Here is a 16,409-nt window from a genome sequence, read left to right on the forward strand (position 1 = left end):
TCATCAGGGGTATAAAACATGCAGCCGACGCCATTTTCTTTGTCTTTTTTGCTGCACTGTGCCCGAAGCAGAAGCATTTCGCAATTTCCGACCGACTACTGAATTATTCGAGTTTGAGTTTCAGAACCGAAGTCTTCACTAAAGCCAAGTACCCCGTTGGGGGAACTTTTTTTGTGCATTTTACCGATGTCAGAAAAAGTTAATAATTGTATTACTTGTGGGAAGCAAATACCTCATAAGGATTTCCATTTATACTGTATTCCTTGCCTAGCCCCTGATCACAACGTGCCTGGCTGTCGGTTTTGTGCTAGATTTAACCAACGCACTATTAAGCTTCGGTATATTTTTGCATCAAAGTATTTTGGAAACAGATTTAACTACCCAGGAATGTCGTTTGATAGCAGTCCGACTACCAGAGTACATAAAAAACGCAAAGAAAAGGACAGAGGAAGGCAGTCAAGATCCAAAACAGAGGATGAAGCTTCTCCTAAGCCAGTCGCCGGTACTCAGTGAGGAGCTTTCGCAGCCCCTAATGCCTGCTACCTTCGAGTGGCAGGCCTCTACCGACACCCATGTGGAGTCCGCCATGCCGCAAGATACTCAAGGTATTCGACCAATGGATGTATCCCCCTCGGATGGGTCTGGAGCCGCTGAGCAGGCACCGGCTTCTGAGGGTGTATTCAGACCTCAACATTTATATATCAAACCGATGACAGTTGCAAAACCAAAGCCAAAGGCAACTTCTAAAACTAAAAGACTGACGCATGAGCCACATGCACAGGCCTGTATGCTTAAAAAACAGATGATCAAAATGGCTGAATACCTTATTACCTTGATCAGGGCTACCTATCCCCCTCCAGATAAGAGGCCTAGGCAAGACACTGTTTATGAATCTTCAGATCAGGTTTCTATTTCTTCTGATTCCTCTACTGATCAGGAATTATCTATACCTCCCTATGAGGATTCTGATGCTGAGGAGTCTGTTCCATCTGCATCTCCTCCAGAGGATTATTCATTTGGAGAAGCCTTGCATACTTTGAGGGAGCTTTTTCACTGGGACAGTCAAGACTTCTCAGAATCAAAAAAGAGGCTCAGGGATTTCCTTCTACTCCCTCAGCACAAGCCTTTGGCCATTCCCCCAGTTTTGACATTGTGGATGATGTGTTTTCAGAGTCAAGCTTGACCCCTGACTCCTTACCTCCGGCTCCCACTAAGCCTGACAGATATTACAGGGTCCCTGATTCACATAAATATTTATTTAGAAACCCTGCTGCTGATCCTGAAGCTATTTCACAGGGTCCAAAGGGAGTTAAGGCCTCAACAGCAAAAAATCCTACCCCCTCTGACAGCAATTCAAGGGCGCTTGACAGATGGGGAAAAAATGTTTATACATCTGCAACCTTGGCAGTTAGGTCCTTAAACTGTCAATTTCATATGCTTAAGTACCAACAACATGTTATGGGATTGCTGAAACAGAAAATGAAACGGAAAATGATGATGATTTCAGAATGTGCAGAAAATAAAGAATTGGAATTATTGCATGCAGCCGAACAAGTTGGAAAGCATACTTTGCAGTGTGTTTTTGATTCCTTGGAGGCCTCCTGCAGGGCTACAGTTACTGGATCTGTGATTAGGAGGCATGCCTGGTTAAAGGAACAAAATTTGCCTGATCATGTTAAAGCTAAATTGCTAGATGCACCTTTACAGCATGAATCTCTGATTGGTATTAAGGCAGAAGAGGTTTTAAAGAAAATGTAAGACAAAGCTAAGTCTATGCAAACTGTTAAAGACTTCTTACAAGTGCAGCCACCGAGATTCAGTAGACATTGGCCTACAAAAAATTGGTCCTTTCCGGTGTCAGACAGAGCTGAAAGGGGCAACTCCAGGCACCCAAAGGGTTCCAAATACCAGGCGCAAGATTCATATAGGTCAAAGCAATGGGGTGCGTCTACCTCCAAATCAGGGGGAGATAAAGTGCAAACCTACAGAAAACAGTCCCAATGACTTCCCTCTGCCTACACCAAGCACTTATCTTTTGACAGCACCCTTAGGGGGAAAATTAGCACTTTTTGCTCAAAATTGGCAGTTAATAACCCAGGACAAGTGAGTACTAAACATAGTATCACAGGGATACAGATTCCATTTCCACACTCCGCCAGTGGCAAACGGTTGGCCAGATCTGCCCAAAAATCAGTGGGCAGAGGCACAGAAACAGGTTATGTCCCTCATGGATATGGGGGCCATTCAACCAGTACCAGAACAGGAAAAAGGACAAGGTTTTTACTCAAGACTGTTCTTGGTACCCAGAAAGGACAAGGCCTGGCGGCCAATACTGGATTTATCAATTTTGAACACATATCTGGACATTCCAAAATTCAAAATGCTGACTTTGCAGCAGCTTCTGCCCATGCTGGGCAAGAATGCTTGGCTGGTGACATTAGACCTAAAAGAGGCATACCTGCATGTCCCAATAAGACAATCGTGCAGACGATACCTCAGATTCAAGGCTGGCTTACTGCATTACCAATTCTCTGCACTGCCCTTTGGCTTATCTACTGCACCCAGGGTCTTTACAAAGTGCCTGGCACCACTAACTGCATTTTGCAGACAAAGAAGTATACAAATATATCCTTACTTGGACGACTGTCTCATTCAAGCAGAGAACAAGGGCACTCTTCTTCGACACCTGGCGTGAAAAGGCTTCTAACATGCCTAGGGTACACAGTAAACGAAAGTAAATGACAACTGGTACCCACTCAAAAGATAACATTCCTGGGTGCAAGCTTGAATACAACTGCCCAGATGGCTTACCTTACGCCAGACAAAGGCAGCTGACTACTTACTTCAAACTGATGGCAACAAAAACCCAGTCTTCTGCAAGACAAATTCTGCAGGCTCTGGGCTTCATGGCATCCTGCATCCTACTAATTCCATATGCAAGTCTGCATATGAGAAAACTTCAGTGGTACCTAAAAAGTTTATGGAGTCAACATTCACACAGTCTGGAAACAATGATTCCTCTCATTCCCCACCTGCGACAGGAGTTTCTGTCGTGGCAAAGGCCTGTCACCAAAACATGGGACGGCCCTTCACTCTACCCCCTGCCAGCCAAACCTTAACAACATATGCATCAGATTATGCCTGGGGGGCCCACATGGTAGGAAGATGCATTCAGGGCATATGGGCACCAAAACAAAATGCATTTACATATCAACCAGAAAGAGATGCTAGCTGTTCAGAATGCCCTAACAGCCTTCAAGGACTTACTTCATCCAGGACAACTACTGATAGATGGACAACACCACAGTCATGTGGTATATAAACAAGCAAGGGGGCACACACTCATACCCCCTCTGCAGACTAGCCATGGCACCATGGGACACAGCTTTGACCTACCAAATACACCTTCAAGCTAAATTCCTGCCAGGAAAACAAAACACCCTGGCAGACGATTTAAGCAGAAACCTTATGCATCCTCATGAGTGGAAACTAAATCCACAAGTCTTCAGCATGATAACAGAGAAATCGGGGAGCCCAGACATAGATCTATTTGCCTCTCCTCAAAGTTATCAATTGAAAAGATTCTGCAAGAACTTATCACAGACAAGCATGGAAAGTGGACGCCCTATCCTTCAGTTTACGCCTTTCCTCCTCTGCCTCTTCTACCCAAGATCCTCCTAAAAGTCAGACGAGAAGCCAAAGATGATATTAATTGCCCCGGACTGGCCCCACCAGTACTGGTACCCAATCCTAAGGAACTTGTCTCAATACCCAGCATGGACCTTTCCTCAAAGACCACTACTACTGTCCCAGCAAAACAATCTGGTCCTGCACAATCAACTACAGACTCTAAACCTGGCAGGATGGCTAATCATGTAATCATACAAACAACACCTCTCAGTAAAGCTGTGATGGATGTCATTTTGGAAGCCAGAAGGCCTAGTACTAGAAAATCTTATGCTGACAAGTGGAAGAGATTCTGTGCTTGGAATCAAGCACAAGGAACTGATGCAGCAGAATCAAATATTCCTCGGATATTACAATACTTAACTGAGATGCTTGACAAAGGCCTATCTTTCTCATCAATCAAAATCCATGCCTCTGCCATTTTGGCTCATTACAACACAGAGCCACCAATCTTTTCTCAACCTTTACTAAAGCAGTATCTTAGAGGAGCCAAAAATGTAAGGCCCCCTCGAAGAGCACCATTACCTGCATGGGACCTCAAATATGTGTTGGAAAAGCTCACTCTGCCTCCGTTTGAACCAGCTGCTACTGCTGATATAAAGTTCTTATCATGGAAGACAACTCTGCCACTAGCAATTACTTCAGCAAGAAGAGTTTCAGAGCTACAGGCCCTCATGGCTGTAGAGCCTTTTATCATATTTTACCCGGACAGGGTGTTTCTGAGGACAAATCCTACTTTTATGCCTAAGGTGGTTTCCAGTGTGGCTCTTAACCAAACAATTCATCTGCCAACTTTTTATCCAAATCCACAAAACAAAGGGGAGAGAATTCTGCATTCCTTGGACGTACACAGACAGCTAAGATTCTACTTGAGCAGGACTAAAGCTCTAAGAAAAACTGAGCAATTACTAGTGTCATATGCTGCAGGATCAGAAGGAAAGGCTATTTCAAAGCAGACAATTTCAAAGTGGATATGCCACTGCATCTGCTACTTACACCATGGTAAACCTGTGCCCAAGGGCATTAGGTCTCATTTCACCAGAGCTGCAGCTACTTCAGCAGCCTTTCTCAGAGGAGTACCAACCAAAGACATTCTAGAGGCTGCTATTTGGAGTTCTGTTCACACCTTCACAAAGCATTACCATTTGTCTCTCTAAGTCCAGGGCAGGCTTTGCCACTGCAGTGCTGCAGGGCCTTATAGCCACGCCTAATTCTGTTTAGCTCCAGCTTCCCAACCATAGCTTTGGGATTCTACCCAAATGTAATGACTGCAACAGTGAAACACTAGGAACATAGTACAGTTGTGTACACTTAACATAAATGTAGATGTTCGAGTGTATTCACTGTTGCAGTCCAGGTTACCCTCCTGCCATCCCCCTCTCATTCTGAAGTTTATCTTTCCTTCACTATCTTCTACAACCTATGTGGTGTATTTGCTTGTAGATGAGGGTAAAGTTTATACTGATGCACGTATTTATATATATATATATATATCTATATATCTATATATATATATCTATATCTATATATATATCTATATATATATATCTATATATATATATATATATATATATATATATATATATATATAAAATAATTTTTCTACCTTTTTGGGGGCACCTGACATCGGGGGCAAGAAAAACTAAAGAAAATGGCGTCAGCTGCATGTTTTATACCCCTGACGACCTAACGTCATGGAAGAGAAGACAGCAACTGACGCAGGACCCAAGACTTTGGAATTCAGGCTGACTGAGGGCAACCTGCCAGCAGATTACCCAAATGTAATGACTGCAACAGTGAATACACTCTAACATCTACATTTATGGTAAGTGTACACAACTGTACTTTTCTTCCTTTTGCAACTGTTAGTTACTGCCATGCCAAATGAAGGCATGATTTATCATTCTCCACCCATCTCTAAGCCCTTACTCTCTTATTGCTCTTTATTCTATGATATCCACAGCGCTATACTATATCTCTACTAACCTACATGCAGCCCATGTACTACTACATCCTCTCTCTTTCGTAAGTATTTACTCCAGTTTCTCTCACCACAGAACTGCACCTACAGATTTTATATACATATATATATATATATATATATGTATATATAAAATGTGTGTGTATAAATACATGGACTGTAGATCATCCTTACTTAGTAATGTATGTACTGATCTGTGTGTTTTGTCTGTAAATATTTATAGTCTTCTGAATAGTCATTAAGCTACTTTAGTTGTACTTGTAATGACAATGTTTCTTTCTCTAACTGTGGAGCCTTTCTCCCCAGACCTCTGCTGAAAACAGGTTACCCACCAAGTCAGACTTCCCTGGTAAACAAAAGCAAATACATAAATGGGTGGGACAAAATGCTCCACACCGGAAGTATATCCCTCATTGGTGAGATCAGACCATAAATTAATCTCACTGGAGATCCACATCCCGCCCCCACACCCAGCAAAAAAGACCACAGTGAAGAACTTCTCAAAAGCAAACTTCACACTTCTTAAGACTGGAGTGGTATCCTTCAAGGCCCCCGAGCCAGTGGAAACCACAACCCACGCTGCTGAAACCCTTACAAATGCCTTCTACGAGCACCTCCAGGAATGTATGGATCAAGCAATCCCTAATAAAATCAAGACCCTTTCCACCAAAGGCAGGCCGGTCTGGTGGACCCCAGCCATAAACAAACTCTACAACAAGAGGAGAAAGCTACTACATGACAGAGCAAAATCCCTAAAAGGGATGGCATCTCTGATCAATACTAGCAAAAAACTACGATCACTCATAAAATCATCCAAGGCCAACTTTGAGAGAAAAATCGCTAATGACACAAAAGACAATCATAAGGCCTTCTTTAGCTATGTTAGAAACCTGGGTGGAAACTCCCAGATATGCTCAGAATTAGTCCAAAATGATAAAAAAAATCACTGAACCCACAGACATTGCCAACATACTGGCAGACAGGTTCAGTGCAAATGTCTCCCCTCCCTCACCCCCAAAAGGAGAAATATCTATCCCACCAGAGTCTAGCCTCCCAAACATCTCAGATGCCCAGGTGAGAGCTGCTCTCTCTAAAGCAAAAAACACAGCATCAATGGAACCGGACGGTGTCCCTGGCTGTGTGCTACACGAACTCAATGAGGAACTAAACCCACACATAAGGCTGCTGTTTAATCTTAGCCTTACTACAGGATATGTACCCAAAGAATGGTGTATGGCAACTGTGGTCCCACTCCACAAAGGCGGTGCTTCTACGGACCCTGGAAATTACCGCCCCATAAGCTTGACGAGCCTTGTCTGCAAAGCTATGTAGAGGATCATAATGGAACTCATAAATAAAGACATTGGGGACCTACAGACACTGGATCCTACCCAATTTGGCTTTGTCAAGGGCAGATCCTGCCTCTTGAACTTGGTCGACTTTTTCGAAACAGTCACCAAGGCCATTGATGAGGGTAAGGCAGTTCACACAGCCTACCTTGACCTAGCAAAAGCGTTCGACACAATACCCCACTCGGGCATCATAGAAAAGCTCACCAGCTTAGATGTAAACCCATATGTCACAAGATGGGTTGCAAACTGGCTCAAGGACAGAACACACAGGGTTAGAGTTGCTGGTGCCATGTCAGACTCTAAGCCGTCACAGTGGTGTCCCACAGGGCTCAGTCCTGGGCCCCTCTTGTTCGGCATTTATTTTTCTGAAGTGCAGGCAAACATAGGGGATTGTGGCTGACAAAATTTGCAGATGACTGCAAACTGGGCACCATAATTGACACTCCATCAGACACAGACATCCTCCAGAGAGGTCTCATAGAAATGGATAACTGGTGCCAGAGCCATGGCCTTAAGCTAAATGCCAAAAATGTATAGTCATACCCTTTGGGAAAAACAAGGTAACCCTAATTACCACATAGGTGGTAATCCATTAAACACGGAAGAAGTTATCAGGGACCTGGGGACCCAAGTTGACAGTAACCTCTCTTTGACACTCACATTGCCAAAGTGGTTAGGAAGACCTTCTACATTGCCCACCTGATCATGAAGGGAATCACATCCAGATCAGGAGAGGTCATTGTACCCCTGTACTCTTCACTTATCAGACCAATGATTGAGTACAATGCCCCATTCGAATGTACCTTACCCGACACCTGCAGTAGTTGGAAAGACCCCAAAGTTCCTCACCAAAAGGATAAAGGGGCTCAAACATATGTCATAATGATGCCTGACTGAAGAAACTCCAGCTCTATTCAGTCGCATACCGTCTGCTCAGAGGTGATCTGTGCCTGACATACAAGGCCATGTCCAACCCGAATTAATGGACATGCTCCACCTCAAAAATCCAAATCCACCAGAGCCACGAGAGCAAGAGACTTAAACCTCAACACGGATATAAATAGGACGTGCTGGAGGGACAGATTCATCTCCCAGAGACTCCCTACACTGTGGAACAGAATCCCAGTCCATGTGAGGCAGAGCCCCTCACTGACTCTGTTCAAGAGAAATCTTGACGAGTGGATGGGAGATCGGGTTTATCCGGGAATCATCTCTGTATCACTGCTGGACAGAGGCACAGCAAACTAATGGGTATAGTATTCTCATCCTAAGGGGTGGTGAAAGCCACACACACTCTGGCTAGGCTTATAAATGCCCTAGGGCAGATAGCCTAGTATGAACCTATGAACCTAAATACATGATCTCCAACAAGGAGCACAAATCTGATGTTGATAAGAAGAAGCAGTAATTGTTAGTGGGGTTGTGAGGTAAAACTGAGACAGCTTCAAGATTAAATTAAAAGATTTTTAATGCTGGCAAAACTGCTGGATAATGGTTGCCAAGTGTTTAGCATGCATTCTGGTTCTGGAATGTACGGAAATACCTGTGAATGTTTTCCTTCCTGTGCCATCAGAAAACTGATAGTACTATTGTCATGATCAATTTGTTTAGTTAAAATCTAATAATGTTTTCAAAAGAAAACCGATAGCACCATGTTGTGTTACTGACATAGTGTGACACTGCATTTACTCAGTTTCCACTACAGAAGCATCATTTGCAGCTGAGGGATAGGACATATTGTTCTGGTTTGTTGTCATATTTCATACTATTGTACCACAATCCCTGTATAGCCAATAACTATTAGGTTGCTTGTTTCTTAAGTTATGTGTGGATGTTCCAAAGGTTTGCAGCCTTCGCACAATGCATACAATGAAGGTCACAAACACTGAGAGTAAAATCACCCAATTTTTAAAGTCATATTTTTGCTTAAAGTTAATATTTTAAGCATTTCCAATGGAGAACAATAATCAACTGTTAAAGGTCTAAAGGTAATGCAGATGCATTCTGTTTTGTGTCTTTACAGTAGACCTTGAAGTATTTGGAGGATATAATTTGATGTGAGCATCTGTGTTGCTTGAGTGTTGTTTCTTTTTAAACTACAGAGTATTTTTCTAGCTTGTCTAGATTCTGTGAGACATTACTTTCTTAAGAAATTGCAATTCGTCTTATAACCCCAAACTTACAACATTTATTACAAGAGTAATACCTTGTGAGGTGTAGGCAGATCAGTTGTAGAAGACCGAGAGGAATGACATTTGTTAGCAGGTTACAGTCTTTTCTTGCAGTGATGAAATGATGCAGTCAAGACCATGAAAAGTGTTATCTTTCTGCCATTAAACTACAGTACTTGTCAGAAGTAGAGTGCAAGTTTAATTCACATGCCTCAGTTCATTTTGGATGTATTGTAAAAAAAAAATACATTATTATAACACATTCGTGTTGAAAAAGAGATTTCTGTGTAGTACTAGTCTGTCAACAACTAAATGGACAGTGGACCACTTAACAATTTTTCTTTCTTTACTCTAGATGAAGACCTGGGATGTGGAAGAACTTAAGAAGAGACTAGCTGCACTTGATCCCATGATGGAGCAAGAAATTGAAGAAATCCGGCAGCGTTATCAATCCAAACGTCAGCCAATTCTGGATGCAATTGAAACCAAGAAACGTCGACAGCAGAACTTCTAAAGATCTTAACAAAGTCAAGCTACATAAAATACAGTGCTGGCCTTTTAAGTGTGGATTTTTTTTTTTTTTTACACAGTGGCAAATATCAGGAACACAGACTTGCACATTGCTTTTCAGCTGTGCTTGTATTTCTTCTTGACTCAGGAATGTTAACCATGTCAGTAAGTTACAGGAGTGACTGCATTTTAAAATCTGTTGACAAAACAGATTGTTTTAAAGGGACAGATACTTTTTTATTGTTAATACACTGTAGCAGTCATTTTACAGTGCTGCCAAGCAAAGCTGCCTTTCATGGTCTGAGTGGCTCATTTGGTGGCAGGAGGCAGATCCTATTTGCCTTGCTTTTATGTGTGTAATTTGTGTCATTGTTTCTATTATGCTTTTTGAGTCAATGGTTGATGCTTTTCACCACTAAATACGACATCTACAAAAAGCTCAAGCAGTAAGCATAACTGTTTTCAGATGAGTAGCAACAACAGTGTAAATATTCGCCTCTAGAGAAGTTCAGTTTCTTGTTGCTTGAACACTGAACGAAAGCGTCAGCATTTTCTCTTGTATGCAAGTCTAGCACAAGTTTAGATGTCTGTAAACCTTAGCATTCTTGTTGCCTTATTGGGGGGGGTTCAAGTACTTTTGTTTTCAGACACCAGCATTTATGAAAATTTTAAAAGGTTGCAGTAGATAAGTGTGGGAATTATACATAATTTATCAGTTTGAGTAAACCGTTACAAAGATATATTCTGCTACATTTTAAATGAGCAGTGTTTCAGTGGAGCTTCAGAATTTTTGAATTGTGATTCCTTTGTATCGCATTAGATTTCCAGAAAAGATGTTCTGTACTTGACTGTTGTGTTTTTTTTTTCTAAGTGAAATCGTGAAAGACAGAATGATTAGGGCGGATTTATACTTTAAAGTGAAATCGAGTTTTGGACCACAGCTGCTTTTGTGGATCAAAGAGCAATTTTCCAAGCTGTACATGTTGTAGTTATAAGTGCATTATCTGCTGCAACTTAGCTGTGCAGATGTGAAGGTCACCCAGACTGCATCACCTGCAGGCATATGAATGCTGTAGAATGAGTTCTGTGGCACTGGACCCCCACGAATGCTTTAGCTGCCTGTAATCTGTGGTACCATGAAAGACAATTTGCTTACATTCCGTCCACAAGATGTTTGTGCTGTTTAGTGAATCCAAACTTTGGCCTCCTTTTGATATAGGAGTCTTGATTAGTAGAAAAAAAACAGCCAAGATAAAAGATTAAGACACAAACTTTGGGATAGTTGTTAAAATCCAGCATGCTACTATTCTAAAGCAGGTGAGAAATCACTGAAAATAAAATCTAACAAGATTGCACAGAAAAAAATATCTGGAACAAAATGTTAAAATTCCAAAATGTGCCCTGTACGGCATTGTTCTGCTTTGTTGTATTTATGGATACAGCATCTGTGGAGTGTTGAATCTTTGTCTCTGTTGTGCTGTTTCCAGATTTACAACATGCAATCCTGTTTTCTTTTTTCTTATCACAGTAATTTAGATTTCATGAAAGGGACTAGAGAGGGTAGTAGGCCATAGTGATCTAGAAACTATTGGAATGCATTGCATGCAAAGGTGCCCACAGGGCATTGCACATGTATATATCTGGTGATGACTTAAGATTTTGCCCTTTAACTTTCAGTTATGTTTTCTAAAATGAGCTCTATACGTTTTAGTTTTCCATTTTTAGAAACTGGGAATGATTACAGACATCTTCATTTGGGGAGTTCTTTAACCATATTTTTTAAATTCATGGAAGCACAAGAAACTTAACATGTTCAGACTTTTAGCACTCTTTATAGAACAGGAAATGTGTGCATGCACGTGTGTGTGTGATATATATTTTTATCTGTGTGTGTGTGAGATAAATATATATTATCTGTATATATTGATACAGAAATGTTTTATAGTTTGAATATAAAGGTACGAAGTTTTAGCTGTAAATGTCTTGGGGAAATGCCATGTCCTTTCCTGTTTTTACATTTAGTAGATAATTTGCATTTAAGAATCAGAATGGTAGGAGTACAAGAAACTGCTAAACAACTTTTCTTTTCAAAGCACAAATTTAAGGTCAGTACTGATTTATATGTAAAATAACTTTTCACATTTAATGCTACAGCATTTTTTTCTAGTTCTTGTACTGATGCAGTGGTATATGGTAACAGAACTGTGAAACATTCAGTCAAAATTTTCTTTATCAGAAGAGCCAGTGTATACATTTTTGAGTATTTAAGTTAAAGAAGTTCATATAAAAATAAAATGCAAATACATTGATCCTTCAGCATTCTTTCTTCATACAAGAATTAGTAGAAAATGAACTGTCCTGTAACTTGCAAATTTGTAAAAAGTTAAATCAAAAGCTGATTAAATCTTTCAGGCCCATATGTCAAGTCTGGTAACACTGCAGAAATCTAAATTAATGGAAGATAAATCTACAGGGTCAATGCATTTGTGTTATGAATTCATTTGGTGCTGTCTTAATTGTATTTTCAGTGAATAGACTGGTTTACATTTTCTGGATCTGATTTTTTTTTTTTTTTTTTTACATTTGTATTTCTTTGTTGTTCTTGTTCTGAATTTCTTTCCTGTATTCGATCTTTGCTTTTAGTCTTTTACTCCTTTATCACATCTAACCATCATGTACTTTAAATGTCTCTCTGTCTATGGTATGGCAGAGGGATCATTGGGTACTTTTGTCTCTAGGGAGGAGGATGCACTACAGCAGCTAAAGGAAGCAGGTTGAGATATCACATGACCTTGGCTTCTGTGCATGTTGTTGCCTTGCTTTTCTGTTACCTTCAAACTCTTTAAGAAATATGCTGCTGTGGTGATGGAAGTAGACAGTTCATGTTGGCCTGCTTGTGGCTGGTGAGAGACATTGGTCTATTCATGCAGAAAACTGTAGTTTAATAGTTTGTAGTTACAGGTAATAATCCACACTGTAGATATCCAATCTGCTTCTTTTGGTTGACATTGTAGATGTCTAGTAATAGGTCACGTAGGGGGTGTAAAAGGTTAAACTGCAGCCAAGTTTACAGGCATTAATGATGTGTGTCAAATTTACCTTATACTGAATGTTATATGCGGAGGTTTACTGAAAAGTATTTAGTCAGCATTTGCATAATAAACGCCATTTTCTAAACTGTTACACAAACAAGGGAATAGCATGTATCTGCAGTTTAATATATGACCATGCATACTGTATGTATGCAAATAATGAACATGTAGACTGATCGGTCATTGGCTTTTACCTCATGTGTTCCCTTTTTTTTTGGGGGGGGGGGCGGGAATGGGTATTAAGATATACTGATGTAGAATCACAAGCATCGACATAGCCTTTCCTGTTTAATATTGGGGAAAGCTGAGAAGGTTGCGAAGTCCTTCTCCCACACCAGGTGCTTGGATTCTTGCACTAGTCCTGACATAGTGCAACATTAAGTGCATGTTAAAGATCACATGGCACTTACTTAAAAAAAAAAAAAAAGAGAGAGAGAAGGAGAAAATTTCCCTAGTGACCTGGCCACACTTTACCATATGCAGAGGTACATCATCTGGTCTCCACTGAAAACAGGCAACAGACATAGTGGAACTGACCTATTTATTAAAACCAAGTAAATAAATGGATTACATATCAAAGCTGTATTTTTTCTTGTTTATATGAAAAAAAATATATTTTCAGTATGACCCCAGTTTATAGCCTGCCTTCAAAAAAAAAAAAACCTTTCATAGTTGTAAACTTTCATAGTTGTGTACATGTGAGTATGAACACTTACACGTGTATACATACAATTGCATGTTTGAAAAAAAAATAGTAAGACTTCTTTTAATTGTACATTCAGCTATGCACATGGTTACACTTCAGTTCATAGAAAGGTAATAGTTTGAAACAGTGGGAAAGAGACTGAATGGCTGAAAAAGTGGGTTTATGTTAAGTCCAAGATTGTCATTTTTAAAATATTCACTTTTCTCCAAGGTATGGCAATCTCAGAGTTAGCATATCCAAGTTTAGTGGGTATGGGGGTCTTGCTACCCCCAGCAAAAATGAAGTTTAAAAAAAGAGTGATATTCAGGATTCACTCCTCATGCATTTCTGATGTTTTTTTTTTCATGGAGTTGGCACTTGACATTTTAAATGTCGACATTTCAGTAGGGAGCCACAAAGGAAGCTGACATTTCTGTGTGAACCATTTACATGGTTTTGGCAGCAGGCTTGATGCAACAGATATGACTTATTAAGTCTAAGTGGACATCACAGTTGATATTCTCTGGAAGCTATTAATCTTATGCTAACAATGGCATTTATAAAAAACGTAACGTGAGGAAAATTTGTGAAAATGAGCTGAGAATGCTTCACAAAAATACTTTTCATGTAGCTAGTATGCCTTCATGTGGTTCAGTTTAATATTCTGTGTGAACTGAGCATTCCCACAGGTGGAGACAAATGCAGCAAGCCATTACCTGCACCTGTTGAAGATAGATTGCATTTAGATCCAATTTTTTTCCATAACCACTTGATGGGAGTGTGAAGCATTTTTCTTTTATAGAGACATGCACTTACAGACGGGTACCACTGATATATTACATTTGTTAACTTTCATTAACCCATCTGTTTTGTTAACAGACTAACAGGAAATCTAACTTGCTGCAGCTGTGTTGACATTTAAGTTACATGACATGGCACAAAACTGTGATAAAATAATAGCCATTAGTATATATAACACTTGTTTTTTTTTTTTTTTTTTTTTTTTTTTTCAGAGGGTGTCAGCTTTATCTTGCCCTTTAATAACCGTGGTATTATTTGGTAATGACATAATTCGCACATTGGATGTTATTTTTGTAATTATTGAGTATGTATTTTTTAACTTTATTTTCTTCTTCATCTGCCGCTGAGAAAATTTAGCACCTTTTGTACTTCATTGTTATAGCTACCATGTCTGAGCTTTCCTGTCTGCCATCAGAAGACTATCTTTTGTTAATGTTATTACTTTATTACAAATCTAATAGTGATGACTGTGGTAAGGATACCTGAGAGGCATGATATATAACCATAAACATATCTTCTGTTTACCAGTTTAGTTCTTGGAATTCACATTTAATCCCTGTGTCCTGTGCTCCAGCGATGAATTGGATGTGTCAGCTATGCTCTTCATATCTCGGTTGATGAGTGCCTTTTTGCTGTGCATGAACCTTGCCACTGGACTTGGCAGTGCCTAATGCTTTGTATACTTGTGCTTAATCAGTTCTCCATACAGTTGAATATGTTGTGGATATGAAGGGAAGGATGCTAAAGCACTCCTTTACTGCTGTCTCAGCTAATGGCAGAATGGAGTAAGGAGTATTGCAAATGGAAGTGTCCGCTTTTCACAGGCAGACTGAGTTACCTTCCCTGTATTTTTATGAACATTCTGTCACTTTGTCCCGTCCAGTGGCTATGTCCCTTTGCCTGTAGAGGTAAAGGAGAAAACAGATGCAGAGGTCTTATAATTAGAATGGGGACAGATATAAAACATGCTGTATAACAAAAAATAAATAAATAAATTGAGGGCCTTCTATTCTGCACTGATTTTCCATTTGAATGCTGTTATACCTCTTTTCCTGTTTATTGGCTATGTCAGTGGACCTAACCAAAGGGCCATTTATCCTCACTCTAGGCAGGCAGGATTTTACAGATACTTGGACAATTAAATTAAAAAAAAATGAGAGAACAAATTTTGCAGTGATATATTGAGCGGGAGTGCAAAGTAAAAAATTGAATATGACATTACGACGTGAGGGACTTTTTAACACTGAAACGAAGTACAAAGATACAAATGTGCAAAAGTTTATTTGCACTGCTTAAAACTGTGTGATCACACAAACATTTTATAACATCTAAACTGAGATTTTGCATCCTCACATTACTTTGGAAGATATAAAATATTTATCCATTATCATAAGACCACAGTTTCTATTACTTGTTTTTCTGATGTTTAATCTGAAGAGTTCATAAAAGTTTAGGACTTTTCAGCTGTGACTAAGTGAGTTTTTACCAGCCCCCTTTTATTATGGTGACTTGAACTTTTATTGCACTGTTTGGTATGCTATATGCATGAAAATTAATGGCTCTTAAAAGCTGTTTATATATATATATATATATATATATATATATATATATATATATATATATATATGCGTCTACTTTGTTTCTTTGAATCTCATTTCACTGAATGTTATTTCACCCTGACCACTTCGCTTTAAACTCAAATTGCTGAAAACTCATTTCACTGAAGTGCAGTTAGTATATATGGCACTGTGTAGAGTAATGTAAGGCAAGTAAAAGGTATATGCCATTTTCCCCACTGTAGTGCGATCCTAGAATTAGTATATATAGTTAGGGGGGTGTGGGGGGGCACAGCCCCCCACATTAGAGGGTGTGGGGGCATAGCCCCCACTTTGTTTGAGTACATATTGTCTTCTGGAGACGGTTATTGGTGTAACTATGCATGTCTATTGTTTAAAATGCATTGTTTTGAAGTTTTTGGTTAAATAGAATATAAAACCATAAAGGTGGGGGGCTACGCTCCCCACAATGTGGGGGGCTGTGCCCCCACACCCCCCTAACTATATATACCAACTCCAAGATCGCACTACAGTACATAGTGGTGTTTGCCTTCCTCTATCACCAGTCCGCTGT

At 39.9% G+C, this 16,409-nt stretch overlaps 1 protein-coding gene across 1 annotated transcript in view; it reads left to right on the forward strand.

Moving 5' to 3' along the window:
- STK4 (serine/threonine kinase 4) overlaps positions 1–15,847 on the forward strand; it is a 1,752,947-nt gene extending 1,737,100 nt beyond the window's left edge. The window contains exon 9 of the mRNA XM_044088990.1: positions 9,547–15,847. Within this exon, the coding sequence (XP_043944925.1) occupies positions 9,547–9,705 (159 nt within the window). The 3' untranslated portion in view covers positions 9,706–15,847. The remainder of the gene's footprint in view (positions 1–9,546) is intronic.
- Positions 15,848–16,409: the final 562 nt, after the last annotated feature.

The sequence above is a fragment of the Protopterus annectens genome, chromosome 12.part0 (genome assembly GCF_019279795.1).
Source record: "Protopterus annectens isolate FY-2018-M chromosome 12.part0, PAN1.0, whole genome shotgun sequence".
NCBI classification, from domain to species: Eukaryota; Metazoa; Chordata; order Ceratodontiformes; family Protopteridae; genus Protopterus; species Protopterus annectens.